At 41.9% G+C, this 19,587-nt stretch overlaps 1 protein-coding gene across 6 annotated transcripts; it reads right to left on the reverse strand.

Moving 5' to 3' along the window:
• Positions 1-377: 377 nt before the first annotated feature.
• ankrd50l (ankyrin repeat domain 50-like) lies at positions 378-19,584 on the reverse strand. 6 transcript variants are annotated; one of them, XM_046053329.1, is made up of 5 exons: positions 19,284-19,584; positions 14,448-14,569; positions 13,735-14,331; positions 6,285-6,502; positions 378-4,918 (listed from the first exon to the last, which is right to left on the reverse strand). In XM_046053329.1, the coding sequence occupies exons 3-5, from the start codon at positions 14,181-14,183 to the stop codon at positions 1,362-1,364; spliced, it is 4,224 nt and encodes a 1,407-aa protein (XP_045909285.1). In that variant the 5' UTR covers positions 14,184-14,331; positions 14,448-14,569; positions 19,284-19,584; the 3' UTR covers positions 378-1,361. The 6 variants fall into 6 exon arrangements, with proteins under 6 accessions (XP_045909285.1, XP_045909287.1, XP_045909288.1 ...); XM_046053331.1 differs by having other exon boundaries at positions 378-1,002; positions 1,351-4,918; positions 13,735-14,569; XM_046053332.1 differs by lacking the exon at positions 19,284-19,584 and adding an exon at positions 14,665-15,252.
• Positions 19,585-19,587: the final 3 nt, after the last annotated feature.

Consider the following 19,587-nt stretch of genomic DNA (forward strand, 5'->3'; position numbering starts at 1 on the left):
GTTCAAATACTAAAAACATTTAACAGATACAAAATATCCGAAAAATGGAGGAATAATCACTAGTGGACCTGTCTGCAGAGCCTTCCTTTCTCCACTTTCAAAACTGTCCAAAAGTGCTTGGTTTTATGAAATCTTAGGTGGCCACCATCGGCCCGCTGCTAGTCTTTCATCTCTGCATGATGCTACCACATTAGAAGAAATAAAACATGTACACACACATTCACAAATAAGCAAACAGAGCAGAGGTAGACAATTTTATGGCACCGTTTGCCATTTTAATGAATTAATGTAACTGAATATTAATCCAATGAAAAATTATAAAGAACTAGGCCATTTCTTTAGGCCACATACACGTTTGGAATGAACAACCCTCCCACATCCACCCTCAGTCCTTAACGTCCAGTTTTCACTTTCCTTCCTGCCTGCCTGCTCAGACACACTGTGAGTGAGCCAAGTTGATTCAGTAAACTTGGCTGTCTTTTATAGTATGTATCATAAACCCCGCACTCGGGTAGGCTTTGGAAGACTTGCTTTTCTGCAAACTGTTTTGGTTTGGTTGTCAGCAATGGACCTATGGGACATGAAGGCCAGTATATAGTAAATATCAAAGGCTTCAATAAAGGTCAAGGCCACAAATTGAAATCTCTAAAACAAGGTTTACTGCCTAAAAAAGGGATCTTTACTTAATAATTTAAAACATAACCCAACCTAGACACTTGTGTTCCATAATAAAGAGTGTTTTTTACTGTGGCGCTAACACGGTCCCCAGTACAATGGTTTACACAAAATTAAATCAGCTTGATCTTGTCTGTGAGAGCCCTGCTCAACACACACAACAGGAAAGGCAGGAATGTAAGCTTTGATGTCATTCAGTTGGTTGTTCCTCTGGTTTTCTGAAGGGGGGTGGAGAAAGTGATTACTTCCTCTCTAATCTGAACCCAGAAAGTCATTGTACACGGTGAACATGTCTTCTCATTGAACTGCAAAAATGTCCAACTCCCCCTAAAAAAAGATATTGTCATTAGAATTTAAATATTTGTGAATGCCCTAAATGCATGCCACCTGGGGCAACTATGTTTGTTTTGATACCACAAAATAACCTGTTAATTTCCAGATTGGGACCTCTGCAATATATAAAACGATATTAAAAAGAGAAAAGCAGCAAATCCTCATATTGGAGATGCTGGAACCAGAGAGTAGGCAGTTTTGCTTGATAAATTACTTTCTCTAAATTACTGAATTTACTGTTGATGAACTTTTTGTTTCAGCATTAACCCACATACTCTAACAAAGTAAAATAAAAAGTTTTAAAGAAAGAAAGTGTAGCAGTAGATAACTTTGGACACGTACTGAAGCACCAATCAGAGGGGTGTCTCTCTCTTGTATAAGGCTGCACTGGTGGGACCCTCAAACTGCAGTTTGATGGCTTGTTTCAGATTAAGCTGCGGGTCTGTGGTTGTCATAGTGACCATAACATCCTCTGGCAAGGCACTGCAAGGTGGGACTGGGGTAAAACTGTAGCAAGCTGGTGACAAAATGTTCTTCTGGGGTAGAGAATCCCAGGCTTCCCCTTGAAGTGGGCTTTGTAGCCCATATGGGTAACCTAGAGGAGGACCATCCCTGTTTTTAGGACCTACTGCAGGGCTGTCTTGGCCAGGCATTATCCCAAGGGAAGCCATGACTGTATGCCATTTGCCACCAGCATAAGTAATTCTGTCTGCTTTTATTAAGTTTGAGTTTTGTTTGTTCATTTTGTCATGATATTCAAGCCCAGACGACAGGCCATTCTGAGACAGTTCACAGTCGTGCACCATGGCAGTGACAGTGCAAACAGTGGGAGGAGGGATGCCTTTGGGATGCCTCTGGCTGCTTCCATGGTGGCTGCCCATGCCTGAGCTCCCTGGTGGGGGGAGGGTGGAGTGACGGCTACGACTACGGGGTAGTGAGTGCTGTTGGATCTGCTGAATAAAGCTGAGGCTGTCAGCTGGCACTGTCTGCACTGTCGCCAGGGAGTGGCAGGTAGATGAGTTTTGGGAGCTTTGCATGGAGTGGAATCGTTCTGCAGTGGAGCCGGGAGAAGATACTGAAGAGGAGGAGGTAGCGGCTGTTACGTCACCTCCATTACTCACTGAGATGCCTGAGGAGGGGATCCTGTTGGGTTTTGCAGGGGAAAAAGTACCGGTGCTAGACAACAGGCCTACATATGGCTTGGCTCCGTAGCTCTCTAAGAGCCTGACAATGTTAAAGTGCCCGTGTTTCCCAGCCACTTTGACTGGACTACGGCCATATCTATCTACATGATTGGGATTTGCACCTCTTTCTAGAAGCATTGAAACAATGTCAGAATGTCCCTCCTGGGCAGTGATGCTCAAAGCTGTTGCGCCTTGGTGGCAAGCAAGGTCTATATTGACACCACTGGCTTCTAGGAGACAATGTCCTACTTTGGCATGTCCCGTCCAAGCCACTGAATGCAATGGTGGTCTCCCCTCTGTGTCCTGTGCATTGGGGTTTGCCCCGTGCTTTAAAAGTAGGTCTACCATCTCCACACATCCCTGCCAGGAAGCCACATGAAGTGCTGTGCGGCCCTCAGAGTCTCGGGACTCCAGAGGCACCCCCCCTTTCTGTATGAGGAGAGTAGCCATGTCAAGGCGACTCTCTAACACCAGGAGGTAGAGTAGAGGCCTTCCTTCTGCATCCCGGACATCAGTATCAGCCCCTCGCCTCATAAGCAGCTCTGCGACTTCAGCATGGCTCCCCAGGAGGGCGGCACTCAAGGCAGAATGTCCATCATACGCCCTGTGGTCGATGGGGGAACGTCTGTCCAACAACAGCCTTACAGTGCTCCAGTGACCTTCCTGGGCAGCCAGTATAAGAGGGGTGCGTCCTTCAATGTCCATATCTCCGACACGTGCCATGCTGCCTTGCTCTGTCAAAGCAGCACACACAGCCCGATGACCTTCACAGGCAGCAGCGTGCAGTGGAGTCCAGCCAAGGTCATCCTTATGGTTCTCGTCCAGGCCTCTATCCAGCAGGGCACGGACAACCTCAACACTCCCTCTTGCTGCTGCCAAGCAGAGTGCCGTCCTGCCTTCACAATCAATGGCATCCACAGCTGCTCCCCAGAAAAGCAGCCGTGACACTGTTTTCATGTGGCCCATTGCTGCAGCTGCCAGCAGGGGAGTAACAGCGGCTGCAGCAGGAACATTGCCATCAGGGCCAGCAGTCTCATCTACATCAGCACCTGCTTCTAACAGAAGCTCAACTACGTCATCATGGCCCTCATAGGCTGCAAGAAGCAATGGTGTCATTCCATCATGGTCTCTGTGTCCTGGATCTGCTCCACGCTCCAGTAACAGACTTACTACCGCACCATAACCTTTCAGCCCTGCTGCTGTAGGGACACAGAGGGCAGCGACTGACAGAGCAGTGCGGCCATCTCCATCAGCTAAGTCAACTTCAGCATTGTGGTCCAGCAATATCTCTACAGCTTCATGATGTCCCATATAGGCAGCAGCAATAAGCGGGGTGCGGCCGTTGCTGTCAGCTTTGTCAACCTGTGCCCCATAGTCCAGCAGGGTCAGAACAATTTCCTCATGACCCCCCCATGCAGCAGCTCGGAGAGCAGTCCGGCCCTCACTGTCGCATCCATCCACAACTGCTCCTGCATCAAGCAGAAGCCGGACAGCCTCACTGTGTCCTCCCCAAGCTGCAGAGCGCAGTGCTGTCCAACCTTCACTGTCGACATGCTCCATCATCCGTGTTGCAATTTCTGGCTCCTGGTTCTTTGCCCATTCCAGGAGCACAGACAACACTTTCACATAACCCTGCCTGGAAGCCAAAGTCAGTGGTGTTTGACCCTGATGATCAATTTGCAGTGGATCATAACCTTGTGTTAAGAGAAGTTTGGCTACATTTGCAGAACCCTCGTGGGCTGCACTGGCAAGCAAAGTCTTTCCATCTGTAGAACCAGGCTGACTTACAGACACCCCGCTGTCTAGCAGCTTCTTCACAGACCCCTCCGATTCAAATGCCTGTTGTACAGTAGTTCCCTCATCACCTATACAATGTAATCCAGCACTTGGGCCTGCATCTGAAAAAAAGTCTGCAGGAACAAGCCCACTCCCCATTAACAGCTGAAGAACTTCTTGACTGACTTGAACAGGAGGCTGGTTTAAGGATGTGGTGAGGGCACTACTGCTGCCAGGAGTAAGTGCAGGCACCCCTGCCCACAGCATCCATAGTGCCAATAATGGGAGGTTATCTTTATGGTGACCTGAGCAAACTAAATGTGTGGCTAGCTGGCAAGTATCCTCAATATCCAGGTGGGGTCCCTGCAAAGTCAGTGCCATTGCAAGCATACCGTGACCCTCTGTTCTGCTACACAGGTACTTCTGTGTGCAATACTTAACATCTGTCAGCCACTCAGCAAAGCTGGCATGAAAGAGTAGTTTGGTGCCCTCAGGGCCATCAATCAAGAGAGGAGAGAGGGTTCGGAGCTTGTTTTGGAAGTCCTGGAGGCTGAGCAAGGTATCATGTGACCATACTGCTGTGAACAGCTGCTGGGGCGTGAGGGGCCTTGGGGCAACCAAGAGGACATTGAGGAGAGGCCTGACATAGAAAAAGAGCCCCCGGGGGAACAGTCTCTGGCACAACCACAGATAGAGGCCATTGAGAGTCCCAGGGATGTCCCGAATCTCCCGGAGACCCACCAGTGCACCTGCCACACCATCCAGCACACGTTCAAGGAACAGAAAGCATCCGCCGCTCTTTATGTGCAGCAGATTCAGCATGTCAGCAGTATCAGGGGTGAGCTGACGGCGAAGTTCCACTTCTTCATCCAGCCGGCAGAGGATGTACTGCTGCACGTCACGAACAGGTGGGGGCTTCCGCAGATCATCCAGACAGAGTTTACGAAAACCTACAACACGGAGAGAGATAGGGCAGGTTTTTAACCCTAATATAGTTCTGCATATTTTCACTCATCAGTCATACATTATGTGATTTTGGTTCTTTTCTTTGTGTCTCCCACTGATCATCAACTTTCTATTAAATAATAAATTCTATTCCCTGTGGGTAATTTCTTACTTCACCATTTTAATTCTGCTACATATTCCACCTTATTTTAGTGTTTATTAACTTCTTGAATCTGCTCCCTTTCCCTTCAGTTCTCTTTTCCCCCCACACGCACCCAAATGCACACACACCTCTTGTCTCTTACTGCAAACCACATATGCCTCTTTCTGTTTCTCTTTTCCCGTATGTGTCTCTAAAGTCGGCCATTATTCCGATTCTGTTTTTACACCAGCAGGAGCGCCGCATGTGGCCTGTTAATGGCGTATCCTATCGATACATTTAAAACGATGGTGATGGAGCAATGGATAAGACACATGCCTTTGGTGTGAGAGACCTGGGTTCAATCCCCCACTGTGACCCATCCACCAATGTTTCCCTGAGCAAGACACTTAACTCCTAGTTGCTCCAGAGGCGTGCAACCTCTGACATGTATAGCAATTGTAAGTCGCTTTGGATAAAAGCATCAGCTAAATGAATAAATGTAACAAGTACTGAATGACATCCGCACTTGTGTGTTACCTGGTCTGTGTTAACCACCGTGTCCGCGTCTTGTAACGTGATAACATCTCTCTCTGCAAAATGCTAAATGGGTTGCTATATATACTTTGGTGTTCATTAATATACCTGTTCGGTCTGTCCAAGTAAAGTCTATATGTAGGAAACAAGACAGATGGCCCAAAGAATGCTTAAATCACTGGGATCTGCTGATGTGATCTCATTTTAATTTTGCCTCCTCTTTCCTCTCCCCGTCTTGACTGACCTGTCCATTCACTTCTTTATCGTTACATGTATTTTCTTGTTCTGTTTTGTTTCGTTTTGTTTTGTTGTTGCTGCACAGGCACATCTAGTATTATTTTCCCCTCAGAATGGGATGGCTGACAACTGGCTGCTAGATTACTTAAAACCCCGATTTTGCAAGTAATTTTCATCTCAAAAACTAATTTCTCATCTACTATATGCCTTGGGAGTAATTTTGAAATGTTGTGTATTTATTGAATGTCAATCAGTGGTCATTAAAAGTGATTTGATCAGTGTTAAAATGTTAGATATAAAAACAATGATTTTAAATCATAATGTTTACCAGTCACACAAACAGTGCATTCACTGCCCAATCATGGCTGCTCAATACCAACTGCACACATGTCTAAGGTAGCAGCCCCACACAGACTACAATACATCACCCTTTAAGATGATTTCTTCTTTCTTCATACCTGAGAACATCTTGCACACAGCCTTGCTGTGGCGTCGGACGGAGCAAACCAGCAGCAGCCAGCCAGGCAGGAGGTGTTGATTAGCGGCCAGGAGCTCTGCAATAGAGCCACTCTTCCCACCTCCTTTGCCTGCCTCATATCCCACGTCCAGGGAATCCACCAACACCATCAGAGTCTGGGCAGGAGGCGGAACATCTAACAGGGGTCTCAACACAGCTCTAAGAGAATGTGAGAAAGACAGACACACAAAGGAAAATATGAAAATTTAGACAGCCTTGTAAAAAATGCAGGAGTTGTGGGAAGATAAGGGAGTTCAAAGTGAGAAAGTGAGAACATTTTCTTTTTTATTGACTGCAGTGCAATTACATCACAGATAAACACAGCAGGTCAAACTCTTTTGCATATAAATTCACTGACACTGAATGAAATAAATGCTATGACTTCAGACAATTCCACTTCAAGCACAGAAATGGTTTGTTGAGGTTTTGCATTTTGTTTTCCATTTCACCTACATTAGAAACAATCTAATTGTAGCCCCCAGGCTTTTAGACACAAAGTAAGCTCAAAACAGTATAAAAAAACAACTTGATATGTTTACCCGGAAGGAATTTCATAAGTAATATTGAGCTGAACGTTGTTTAACTTTGTTAAAATCACAAAAGGTTTTAATTCCCTTATAGCAACTGCTGTAGTGCATGACGGTTCGTGTTTTTAGACAGACTGATGAAAGAAATGCTGTCCTTAGAGAAGCTAGTGGAACAGAGGCTAACCCGGATGTGACGTGATGATCATGGCTCTCTATTCCAATCAAACAGGAACAATAATGGCAAATATTGTATATTCTACTGTGATTGAACACTGGAAAGGATGTAAAACAGCAAAACAATGCTACAGTAAGTCAACTTACCTTTAAAGAGCACAGTCAGCACCCACACCCGGCTTTGATCTGATACTGACTCAGGTTAAAGGAACTTCTGAAATGTCCCGCTCCACCCTGGGTGCACACTATCTTACACACACGCACACTTCTAACCAACCCAAGCATACTTGTACATCTCTCCTTCTCTCCTGAGGTCCTTCCACCGACTATATTCATTTCCTGATCCCTAAATCTTCTTACTGTAACATGACGGAGCTTTGATGCTAATGTATGTTTCTTCTTACCTACACTACTGTAAAAACCGTTTACTCCTGACCATAATAGCAACGATAATAATAGTAATAATATTTTCAGCATAATTCCTTCATGCAGAGATGCAACCTAAAGTGGCTTATAAACCTTAAAACAAAATATAGGTAAAAACTATAGGTTTAAAAGACAACATAAAAAACGTTTGTATATTAGGCATCAGATAGAATAAAGCAACAAATGTCCTGAACGAGGGCCTGAACCCAGCGTGGGAGTACAGACAGCAAAGTTGTTTTGGACCCCAGCTATACCTCCAGGCTCTTATTTCTGAATGCAGACTTAAGACCTGAGACTGGTTTATCTGCATGAAAAAGTCAACATGAGGTTTAGAGGTGTTGGAGCATGAAAAGTTAATAATGAAAGTGCAGTTGAAAGTTGAGTGAGGGAAGGAAAATATGTCTGAGCATAAGACAAAAAACAACCCTGTTTTCTGAGGCATGTAATAATGTCATGGTAACTTCATAGTAATCCTAGTTATTATAGAAACCTATGTTCACCCTGACCTAACAAAGCCAAGCACTGCAGACCTGTGTTTAACCTCGGTCAGGAAAGGGCTGTAAATCAGTTATTATTAAATTACTGACTTACTATATAGTTGATATTGATGACTTGTTTTAGCATGGTCAAGCAAAATCTAAGAATTTTATAACATTGCTTTAACTTTTCATAAACGGATTAAAAATATTTTCTGTTACATTTTTTTGCCATGGTAGCGGTATGGTTTTGGACATGAAAACACTTTAGCCCAACAACTACTGGATGGACTCCCAGCCCCAGGGGACTTTGGTGATCCCGTGACTTTTCCTCTAGCATCACCAAGAGGTCGAAATTTGTCCCAATACCCTTACAACCAAATGCATGCAAAAAATATTCCCATCAGTTGTACTTTGTACTAACTAGCTAATATTAACATTAACAGTACATCAGAATCAGAAATACTGTATTGAAATTCTTTATACCTGTCTTGTTTAATTCTGTGTTCTACTTATCAGGGATTTGTTATAGGTGACAAACAGTGATTAACCTGTGACAGCCGTGTGGTTTGAATGGGTCACACGGAGGCTGAACTCAAGTCAATTATCCTGCAACAACCACAGGGTGTGTTTGTGTGTGTGCTGTTATTAGTGTTAATGTCTATGTTTAACAATGACCAGACGGTCCAGTCACCAAACAGGTTTTCTTTGAACCTGAATTTAAGAAACTTAAAAAAAAAAAAAAAAAATTTTCTTTGAAAATCGGCATCTTTTCAGCTTCAAAATGATCAACAGTATAAAATGATCAACAGTACGAGGCTTTTTGTGTTTCTGTTGCCTAATAATATAAAAAAGCAAGTAACATTTTCAATCTCGTAAAATCAGAATATGCTGCTACAGCAGTGTTTAAAAATGGGAAGAGGTCATACAATCTGTGAAAAGAGCCATTATGCCAGAAATGCCTGGATTTTACTCTGGCTAATTAAGAAGTTTGGTGAATTAACCAAACAGAATTCTGTTTAGTTGAAACAGTAACTAAAAGTGGCAGGGTCAACAACTGAACTTGTTGAGGTCAACCACAAAATATCAGCCTCAGGATTAAGATTTGTGCTTGTGGAGTATGAAATCAGTCATCTTTAATGATTAGACTTTGGTGAATGATGCATCCAACAAACCTGCTCTGTTTGAGCCACTATCACGAAATCGTAGTACTATGTTCTGAAACATGCAAATTAACTTTTAGCTCTTCCTTTAAACTGTCCACAAGTTAATAAATTTGTCCCCACACAATTGACAATTTAACTAGTGCCAATTATTAGGAGGCGCTGCATTGTATATTGGTGCCAACATGTAGTTCAGGGTTTACACCAGGAAACTATTCAGTGGAGTTGATTAGCCACCCACATCCTGAAACATGCTGTGAGAAACAACACATCTGCTCTTTTCCCCCTGGAGGTTAATGGTACATAATGGATTTAAAGTGTTGTTTATTAAATTGATTTTGATTGATTGCTTGTTTCATTACTAAACCTCATTTATGAGGAACGCAAGGCAAGACAATACAGGAGAAATGTAATGATCAGTAGTAATTCTTCAGGTTCACATCAATCTAGTATCTTCTTCGGAAGATATTTACAGACCAAGCCTGTAATGTGCATGAAACGTCTCATTACCATAACACATTACCTTACACAGTAGCCTTGGTTGATACCACTGAACACATCCTACAGTTAAGCAGATATAAACCCTACCCTGGATGACCTCTACATCTGGGTTATAACAGGTTTATCATACCTCTGTGTGGTTTAGTCATCTGATTAAAGCGACACTCCCTCACTGGGCACACAATCAGTACTGCGGAGGAGGAAGTGTATGAACCATTTATTGCTGCTTGAAGATTTCCGCTCCATTTGACTCACGCAGCCCTGGACACCAGGTCTGTGGGTGGTCTTTAATTGGACTTGTAGAGAGGAGCATGCGACAATCAAACTTACAATAATTAGGAGGTTCCCTCAGAGCCTAATGAATTACTCCAGTACTTAAACGACTTCACTGTCCTTCTGACCTTCTCACAGACTAAAATTCAGTCAGATCTCCATCAGGTGGTGGATTTCTAACTTAACCTACAATAAGCTCAAGATTGGGTACTTTTGTTTACTTTGGTCCTGTTCTCTGGAACAAGCAGTCTGATGACCATGCTGAAAACCAAACTGAAAACTATTTACTTCACTATTAGATATTGTACTATACTGTCTCTCTGTGTCTGTATGTGTCTGTACATGTCTGTAGTTTAGGTTTGTGGTCTTTTTTGTTATTCCATGTTTGGATGTATTATTTTTTCTCTTGTTACTGTTGCCTTTTCTTGCATCTCATTTATTTCATTCTTCTGTTCATGCTACCTGTTACTGCAAGCATTTTAATGTAACTAAAACATGGTGAGTTTACTTGTAATGAAATGTTTGGTATAACATTATACATTATACATACATATAACATTGTGGTGCCTTCAAAGATCAGTTAGAAAACTTTACATTTGCAGCTCTTAATTTTTTACAGTCATGAACGACCTAGCAGTAAAAGTCCTTTCGACTAACACTACACTGTTAACTGGTGTAAATGTCCTCTTTCATTCATTTCATATAATTTATTTAAACTTTACTTGACCAGGACAGCCTTATTTAGACAAAAGTGTCCTGGCCAAGATAGGTGGCCATAACAATGAGCTACAGACTTCTGGTTAAAAGAAAATTAACATCATCAGCTCACAATTGAACATAACTACAACAGTTTATGGCAAAGTGGGCCAACCACAGGATTACAAGATAATAGTAAGGAGATGTTGGACTGAATTCAAAAGCTAAGCTGCTATTTTATCCATCTGCTGATTTTGAACTGTCAAGCAAACTATTTCTATAAGAAATCTAAATTTGAATATATAATATTTGTATATATAAATATCCCATCGATAGCATTACAATACACAACGCTGTTTCATCCTGTTTACCTTTTCATCATTATTTATAATTCATTTTTCAGTAACAGTTTCCACTAATAATGCTTGTAATCAGTGATGTTCTCGTGAGCTCTGGCATCAGAGAAGACTGAGTGGTAAGGACATGTAAGTTCATATGACTCATATGATGATATGTTTACTCCTCTTGATATGTTTTTAATAAGCAGGTGAGAACATGAACTGGACCAGAACTATAAAGCACATTGGATATTTTTTTTCCCAGGCAAAGTGAACCGAACTGCAGGTGTGAAACCAACCTAACAATATCAAACAATATAACATCCAGTTTTTTCTGCAGCTGCACCAAGACCAACTTTGTGAACTCTAAATCTGAGTGTTGATGGTTTCAGGCATAGGGAGCAGCACCACATAAAAGTTCACCAAAGAGTTAATGGCTTGCCGAGCAGCTGATTCAAGGCATACATGCCATGTATGCCCTTTCACTGCCAATTCAAGCCCATGTTTCATGGGTTTGTCAACGGCTGTTCTAACATGGCAGTGTTTCGCCCGCAGCCACTTTCTCTCACAAGAGCTACAAACACAAACAGCAACTGGCTGTGAGTCAGTCTGAGGGGAATGTGGAATCCAGCTTGGTACTTCACACCAGAGGTAAGCAAACACAGGAGGAGGGTAGAAGGGCTCAGACTCATCGCAAAGTAAACACACCGGCAGAGAGTGAAAAAAAGTCCTGGAGAGGAGGGTGACCTCGCTGACTGGTGCTGAGATGGTCACTGGGGTACTGAAGGCATTTTTCACTTCTTTGTTCTTTTTTCCCCCTCTCTGAAAGGATGTCATGTTGTAAATAACACTGTAGCATTCATTCACACTGGAGGCCCATTGTGAGTGCTGTGAATGGGCTGCATTATGAAAGGAGAAATAAATATAAGATGAGGAAGAATAGCTGCTGCCGTCATTTTCCTGTGACTGTCTGGGCCTCTCTTTGATTTAGTGATGGCCACATGGTTCTGCGTTTACAGGCTTTAAAACGCTTTTTTCCTGTTGACAGTCTAAACACCTGCAGAGAATCACCTCTATTTAGAAAGAAGCCTAAAGCTTTCTTGGATCCTTTTCCCCTCAACATGAGCAGGAGCTGATGTCATGTTTGACAGTCGCCCATTTTCCTAGGCAAAGTGGAGAGCTTTATGTGTGTGGATGTTTAATGACAGTGTTGCTGACACTGCAGCTTGGGCTGATAAATCAACATAATGGTTTATCAACTTCCAGTGGAATTATATCACAAAAACATAATTTGTCATTATCATTTTACTAACAAAATCAGTTTTTCTTTTTTGTTGTTTTTGCACAGGTCATGCAAAAGCATAGCACATGTACAACAACCAAACAATACAACATGTTTCTTTGTATTGAGCATCAATTGACTGCGTTTGCATTTATGGATCTCAGTCATGCAGGTTATAGTTTTTCAAGGAAGGTTGAAATCAAGGGGAAGTGGACTTGGTTGAAGATATCAGAAGATGTTTCGTCCCTCATCCAAGACAATTCTTCAGTTCTGATTGACCGGTGGGGAAACTCCGCTATTTAATCTCTGTGGAGTCTAGCCAAGATGACCAATACCAATATATCTGAAGGATAAGGTTTCCCTACCAGTCAGTCAGAACTGAAGAAGTCTCTTGCATGAGGGGCGAAACGTGTTCTAGTATCAACCAAGTTCAGTTGCCCATGATTTTAACCTTCCTTGGATATCTATCACATATTGTGATATCCTTATATATAATATGGTACATTTTCTGAAAAAAACAAAAAATTAAAAAAATTATGAACTGTTAATGGATAAAATAACCTGACAGAAGTCTGAGATTTTTGTGCAAGACTACTGTATTGTCATACATCCGCCCTGATCATTGATTTGCAACATTGCTCACACTGGCCTAATGACAAATATATTTAGTCTCATGGTATACTATAGGTCATATTAGCCAATTGGACTGATGGTAGAAAAATATTCTTATTGTGATACTGATTTCAAATATATCATCCAGCTGGTGAAAACCAGTCGGTATCTGGTGTCATCGCCATTTGCCTCACGCAGTGCAACACATCTCCTTCGCATAGAGCTAATCAGGTGGATGGATTGGATAGATTATCTCAGCAAAGGAGAAGTGCTCACTAACACAGATTTTGACAGATCTGTGAACAATATTTGAGAGAAATAGGCCTTTGGTGTACATAGAGAAAGTCTTAGATCTTTGAGTTCCGCTCATGATGAATGATGGCAAAAACAAAAGTGTTGCGTTTATAATTTTGTTTAGTGTATCTATGATCTCAAATCGATGCTTGTCTGGTTCACAAAAGACCAGATTACATTCTTATGACCAGCATTATCATGTCTAAAACACCTACAACCCGAACGTCTTTGGTCACCACAATGTTGTAACTGACACAAAAAAACAAAAAGTAACCTGTGGAGCAGGTTTACAATTCTGACTGAATCTGATAACCCATTTGTTGGCCTGCTGACACATGTTGGATGTAACTTTGTTCAGCTGCTCTTAATTTCATGAACAATACCACCATTTACAGAATGTGATAGAATGTGAGCTGGGAATGAGCCACGCTTCTGAACATGCACACACACGCCGAGCGCCTGGATGGGTTTCATGCTCTCATTTGACAACCTTGAAATCTCCCTCAAATCTGCTTCAACAAAGCGCAACCCTCTATATCTATCTATCTATCTATCTATCTGTCCATCCATCCATCCAATGACACTTTGAGAATTTTAAAAGTAAAAATAGGAATAAATGTGACACAAACCTCTTGAAGGTGTCATCAGGGTTTCTTTGACAGGTGACAGGCTCCAAAGCAGAGGATACAGACGGGCTGTTAAGGATCTTTTCATACCCAGGAGAGAGGAGAGGTGAGGCCCTCAGCTGCTCCACCAGGCCCAGGACAAACCTCCACACCTCAGTACTTCTCTGGTCCTCCCTTTGGCAGAAGTGGGATGCCAGGCAACGTGGTGCCAGCCCGACTGCCAGCCCTGTCTTCGAGGTGGGCCACACCACCTCAGTGCACAGGGCAGTTTTCCCGGCGCCAGGGCCCCCAGTCACCAGCAGCCCTGGGGGCTGTCCTGGCACTGTGCGGGTGTCCAGGTAGCGCCGCAACTTGTCCAGGGCCCATTCCCGGCAGTAGAAACGCCGACCCTGGAGCAAGCTGGAGCTGCTGCCAAATCCACTGCTACTCATTTGTTCCTGGTGGTCTGACATCCAGGGGACAACTCACAGCTCTGGACTCTACATCCCATGCTCCTCCAGTAATTTTACTGTGACTTTTAGGCTGAGCTGAAGCTGGTGACACCTCTGGTTCCCTGACGGCTCTGGGCAATGCCTGAGTATTTCCTCACACTGCCAGTTCCTGAAAGTGTTGCATCAGGTGATAATTATCAGTGGCCGTCCTTTCCCTGCAGGTCTTGAGGTGTAAGGCTGACAAGAAGAGGAGTCAGTTAAAGGTTATGTCAGCTAATTGTTTACCTCTTCTTTATCTTCATTCGTTTTTTTCCTCATTCTTCTTCCGGCACGATATGAAACACCAATGCCAAGAGGAGGATTCATGGTTACCGTCATTCATAATGTCTAAACTGGAGATCATGGAGCTGTTCAGTCAGAAATCAATAAGAGGGAAAATTAATGAGTCAAGAGAGAAACTGACATGCATGTTTTTCACAGATATAATGACACAGTATCTCACCATTCCCCTGACTGAGTCGTCCTCCCTTCTTCCAATTACAGCTACAGTCTTGCCTCATCTCAGTTTCTGTCCCGCTACAATCATCGATCCCAAAGCTTCAGCATGAGATATCCTTTTCCTTTCTCATGCCCCCAGCTCTTTACAACCCTCTGTTCATACCTCACACCTCCTTCTCTCTCTGTCTGTCTCTGTCTCTCATGGGCTCCAGTTTTTCTTGTTTTTTTGTCTCCTCCCTCCCTTGGTGTTTCTCGGCATGTCAAGACATGTACAGGAGAGCAGAGAGAGAGAGGAGAGAGGGAGGACTCTTGTGGCTGTGAGCAATTTTACAGCGGATAGGTGGGAGGCGTTACCTGGGGTCAAGGTTCAGTCGCAGGGCAATACTACACCTCAAGCTTTAGTTTTAGGTGATTTAGTCTCATAAAAGCCACATCAAGCTATTGAAGTTTTGTTTTATGAAAATTATTTATGTTATTATTATATTATAATTAAATTCTGTAGTTTCAGAAGTTTCTGAAATGTAAGGATGTACTGCTTTTCCCTGTTTCCTATCATTGTAAACTGAATATCAAGCAATTACAAAACATCATCTATGATTTTGAAAAGTTGTTTTCACCATTTCTTAGACAAATTATGATGATTATTCAATAATAAATTATATCTTACCATCTAGTTAAGACATAATTTATTTTGTTTATTTGCATTTATTTTCAATTAATAGTTTTTTGCTGTAAGTTTTTTTTCCCCACTGTAGTGATTATAAAATATAAACGGTAAATGGACTGTAGTTGTGTAGCGCCTTTCTAGTCTTCCAACCACTCAAAGTGCCTGGGGATCAAAGCGCAGAACATGAAATCCTTGTCATTTGCCTTAATATGAAGTTGTACATATATATTTTCTAAACTTCTCGCAATTTTCCTTCTTACAAAGTAGACTGATGAAAGGCTAACTAAGCCACATTAATCCCATTGTACCATTCTGTATTAAATGGAAATTAAACTAGGCAACTGATATTTCCCCACTGTGTAAACAGCTGTGAGTAACTGTATGCAATTTCCACATTGTGTAAAATTTTTAGGTAATACACAATGTGTTAATCAACGGCACATTCAAAATTCAGTCAGTTTTAGACTTCATGCTACCTCTTTTAAGTGTATTTAATTAATAACTTATACATTGTGCACACATTGAACACCCACACCCAACACTGAGCCCTGTCACCTGTGACCGAGTGTACATGGACCATGTGGTTATAATTGAGAAGATGTGATAAAACCCAGGCAGCACCCACACCACTCAGCTCATTCGGAGTTCCTGACAGTTTTATACTGTAAATTAATTAAATGAATTTAACTAGGAAAGAAGTAAAAGAAAATAAGAAGTCCATACAAGGTGGTTGGATAAAATCCTTCCAAACGAGGAATGTCAGAGGCTTCTGTGACAAAGTTATCACGGTGATGATGGTGCACACTGTTCTGCATTTAAAGTCAATGACTAATCAAACATAATATACACTAAGCTGAATCTGTCAGAGTATAACTGTTTAACACTTGAAGGAATTGAGCAGAAGGAAACTCACTGCTGCGCCTATCATTTGCAGCACGATAGCCTTGTGACAGTATGATTCAGAGAGCTAATTGGAAACATAATAAGTCAGAACAGCCAGCTGAATTTTGTCATGGGCACATTTCACATTTCGCCTATATGGTTTCAACGCCTCCTACAGGTGGATGACACAAGTTGTACACTGTCAGCTGACAAGTGCCAAATACTGAAAATGGACTGAAAAATGAAGAGCTGTGTTGTTTTAGACAGACACTGAAAACACTAATAAGGAGAACTGACACCAAGCAGTGAAGTTGTCTACATTCTTGTCATTACCTGTGGTATTTACAAAGCCCTCTAAACCTAGCATGTAGCCTGTAATGACGATGGTGCAGCCAGAAAAGCCTGCAGCAGTGTCTTTATAGTGCTTCACTGACATACAGAAGTCAAATCATGTCAAGTCAATTAAATTTATATAGCCCAACAGCCAGGCACAGTGAAGTCATATGGCCAGCATGCGCGTGAAAGAAACCAACTCAACAGAAAAGTTAGGTTAAGGTAGAAATGTGTAGATGTGTTGTACGTTTACTGTCAACATACAACAAGGCAGTAATCACATTTCTCTCCTGCCTGAGACCCTTATTTATTTTATTATTTACCTTATTTAGAAGCTATACTTTTAATTATTATATAACTGTGGTAGTTATATAATAAACTGCTTTCTAGTCCTTACAGTACTTATGTGTCTGAATTAAACAAATACTCAAATGTTAAGTGGTGGATTCTTTAGACTTTTAGAGGCTACTTTGTGTCAGTTTCCATTTAAGTCTTACTTCAGATGGATTTATTTGATATACAATTATGCATCACTACATGTACTGATCTCTACCTTGATTCTGCCACCCTGCTGTTATGGCAATAATACTCTCTTTGTCTGACCCAGATTTTATCAGGCACATGCGCACACGGACAAGCTGATAAGAAACCAGACTATGACAGACTCTATCTTGGCCAGGACCATTTACTTCCTGGAGTCTCTGCTGGTTACCTGTCATCTGGTCTCAGCCTAGCTGTTTCCCCCTCCTTCGAGTCTTTATGCGAACCGATAGGCCCATCGCCTCCTGGCTCTAGCTCCATATTCAAAGAAAAGGAAGTTTGACATTTTGGGAAAACGAATACCGTAAAACTTCAGTTAAAAGCCTAGTCCCAATTAGACGCCTGTCCATTTTACTGGCCTGGTGTGGCTACACATTTTGTCAAACAAATGCAGGTCTCAATAAGACGCCTGGTGTGGTTTTTATTGTCTCCGTAGGGCTGAACGATTTGTTGAGAAACTTGAGTAACTCGATTACTAAAAAGCATCTTCGTTTAATCCATATAACTATATACAGTGCAGTGTTTTGGACAGATGATTATTACTGTCACACAATGCTCTTATGCTGAGGAAAAATGCAGATGATGTGATTTAATGGTGTGAATAGCAAAATGGGGGAAGGGAGTGTCTAATGTATGGGATTACTTAAAAAAATAAAAATAAAAAAGATCACACACTGTCCTACTCTGTACAGTGTGTCTACTGTACAACGGATCTAGTGTACCACAACGGCACGACGGCAATGCTTCAGCATCTGAGCAGTAACCATCCAGTCTACACATCGAGTCCACAGAGCAGACTCCAAACAAGGTAACATTAACATTTAACGTAAATCGTGATTGCTACATGAGATGAATTCCTACTTCTAAATGTATAATTGTGTGTTTCTTGTTATTGTTCTCCAACTGGTTAGTCCTTGAGTTTGGGTTGTACAGTGATCCGAGTTACACAAAAGTATTTCTTACCATATTACTCAATGAATCGATAGAATAATCTGTAAAATACTCGATTACTAAAATAATCGATAAATGGTGGCAGAACACTAGTTCCCTGGATGTATAAAACCTTTTAAAGCCCACCGTGTTCCCTGCTTGAGCAAGTTTTAAGCAAGTTTTAAGCTGCTTAGATCATGCTACAAATATATATGTCAAAACTTTTGTCAATATGGACATGCTACACATCATAAGATCGGTTAGATTCACTACAATTCAATCATTCATTTAATTTATTACCGGTATGGTAAACAAAAGAGATGAAAAAAGCCTAATTTTTGGAATATTCTGATTGAAATAAACAATTTAATAGTAGCCTTTGCTGAGCAAAATTTTTGTGCGAAATGAATTAAAGGCCTGTCCCTTATAGACGCATGTCTCAGATATTGGCAGGGTGAGTTCAGTGATCGAAGCAAATAAAAGCCCGGGGCTATTAATTGAAGTTTTACAGTATTCACTTTTTTACATGCAAGTTAGGTGGACCTGGAGTCAGGAGGGGATAAGCTTAGCTTAGCATGAAGACTGGTAGTGGGGGAAACAGCTAACCTGGCTCTGTCCAAACAAATACATCTACAAGCTCTGAAACTCACTAATAAACATAATGTATCACATATGTTCCTCCCATAAACAAGAAATGTAAAAAAAAAAAGACAATTTGTGGCTTCAGGGGGAGTTATGCTGGAATTAAATTTAATGGCAAAAAAAGCCAGATGCCAGGACTTCAATGTTACCAGGCAACCAGCGCTGATGTTACATAGAATAACATCACATTTTATTTTAAAAAGGGCTGATTTAGGGTCTGTTTAAAGAAATAAAGAGATTTTTCTCAAACTAGCAGCTGTTTCTTTTTTTCCTCTCACGTGTTTATATGCTGCTGTTCAATAGAAATTATTCATTTTTCCATTAGGCTACAGCCAATCAGCTCACTATGATCACATTTGTCTCATTGAATCCACAAGTGATCGCTGCAGGCTGTCTCAGCTCTCCACCTGTTGGCTTCTACAGCAACTATATATTGATATCCTCTACAGGCGTAAATAATGAAACCATAATCTAGGCGCTAATGTGTTTTTTAACTGACCTCATTAACCAGGCGCTGTACGTCGACGTGTAACACAAAGCGCTGCCCAAACACTTTGTCAGTTTGTTTCCGTCAAAGCTCCTTAAATCAGATTGGGATTGAGTTTTAAATCCAGCTAACACAATCTTACCTGACAGAAACATCACGATCTCCCTCCTTGACTCTCCCTACCGACAAACCACCGCGCTTGACCGGATTTAATCACGTGTGTCCATTCCCACAATCATCCCGTACCATCACAGGAAAGGTGAACTTATTGTTATTTCTGGTGGGCTATAGATGCCTGTAGCCTACATTTCAAAGACTGTAATTTTCTCCCCTTCCGTCTCTCAGGGGATCTGCTCTCTCTGCTTCCTTGCACTCTCTCAATAAGGATGTTCGAGAGAAAAAAAAAGGAAAAGACAGGAGTGTGTGTTACAAGGACATCCTCTGCA

The sequence above is a fragment of the Micropterus dolomieu genome, linkage group LG07, assembly GCF_021292245.1.
Source record: "Micropterus dolomieu isolate WLL.071019.BEF.003 ecotype Adirondacks linkage group LG07, ASM2129224v1, whole genome shotgun sequence".
Taxonomy (NCBI): Eukaryota; Metazoa; Chordata; class Actinopteri; order Centrarchiformes; family Centrarchidae; genus Micropterus; species Micropterus dolomieu.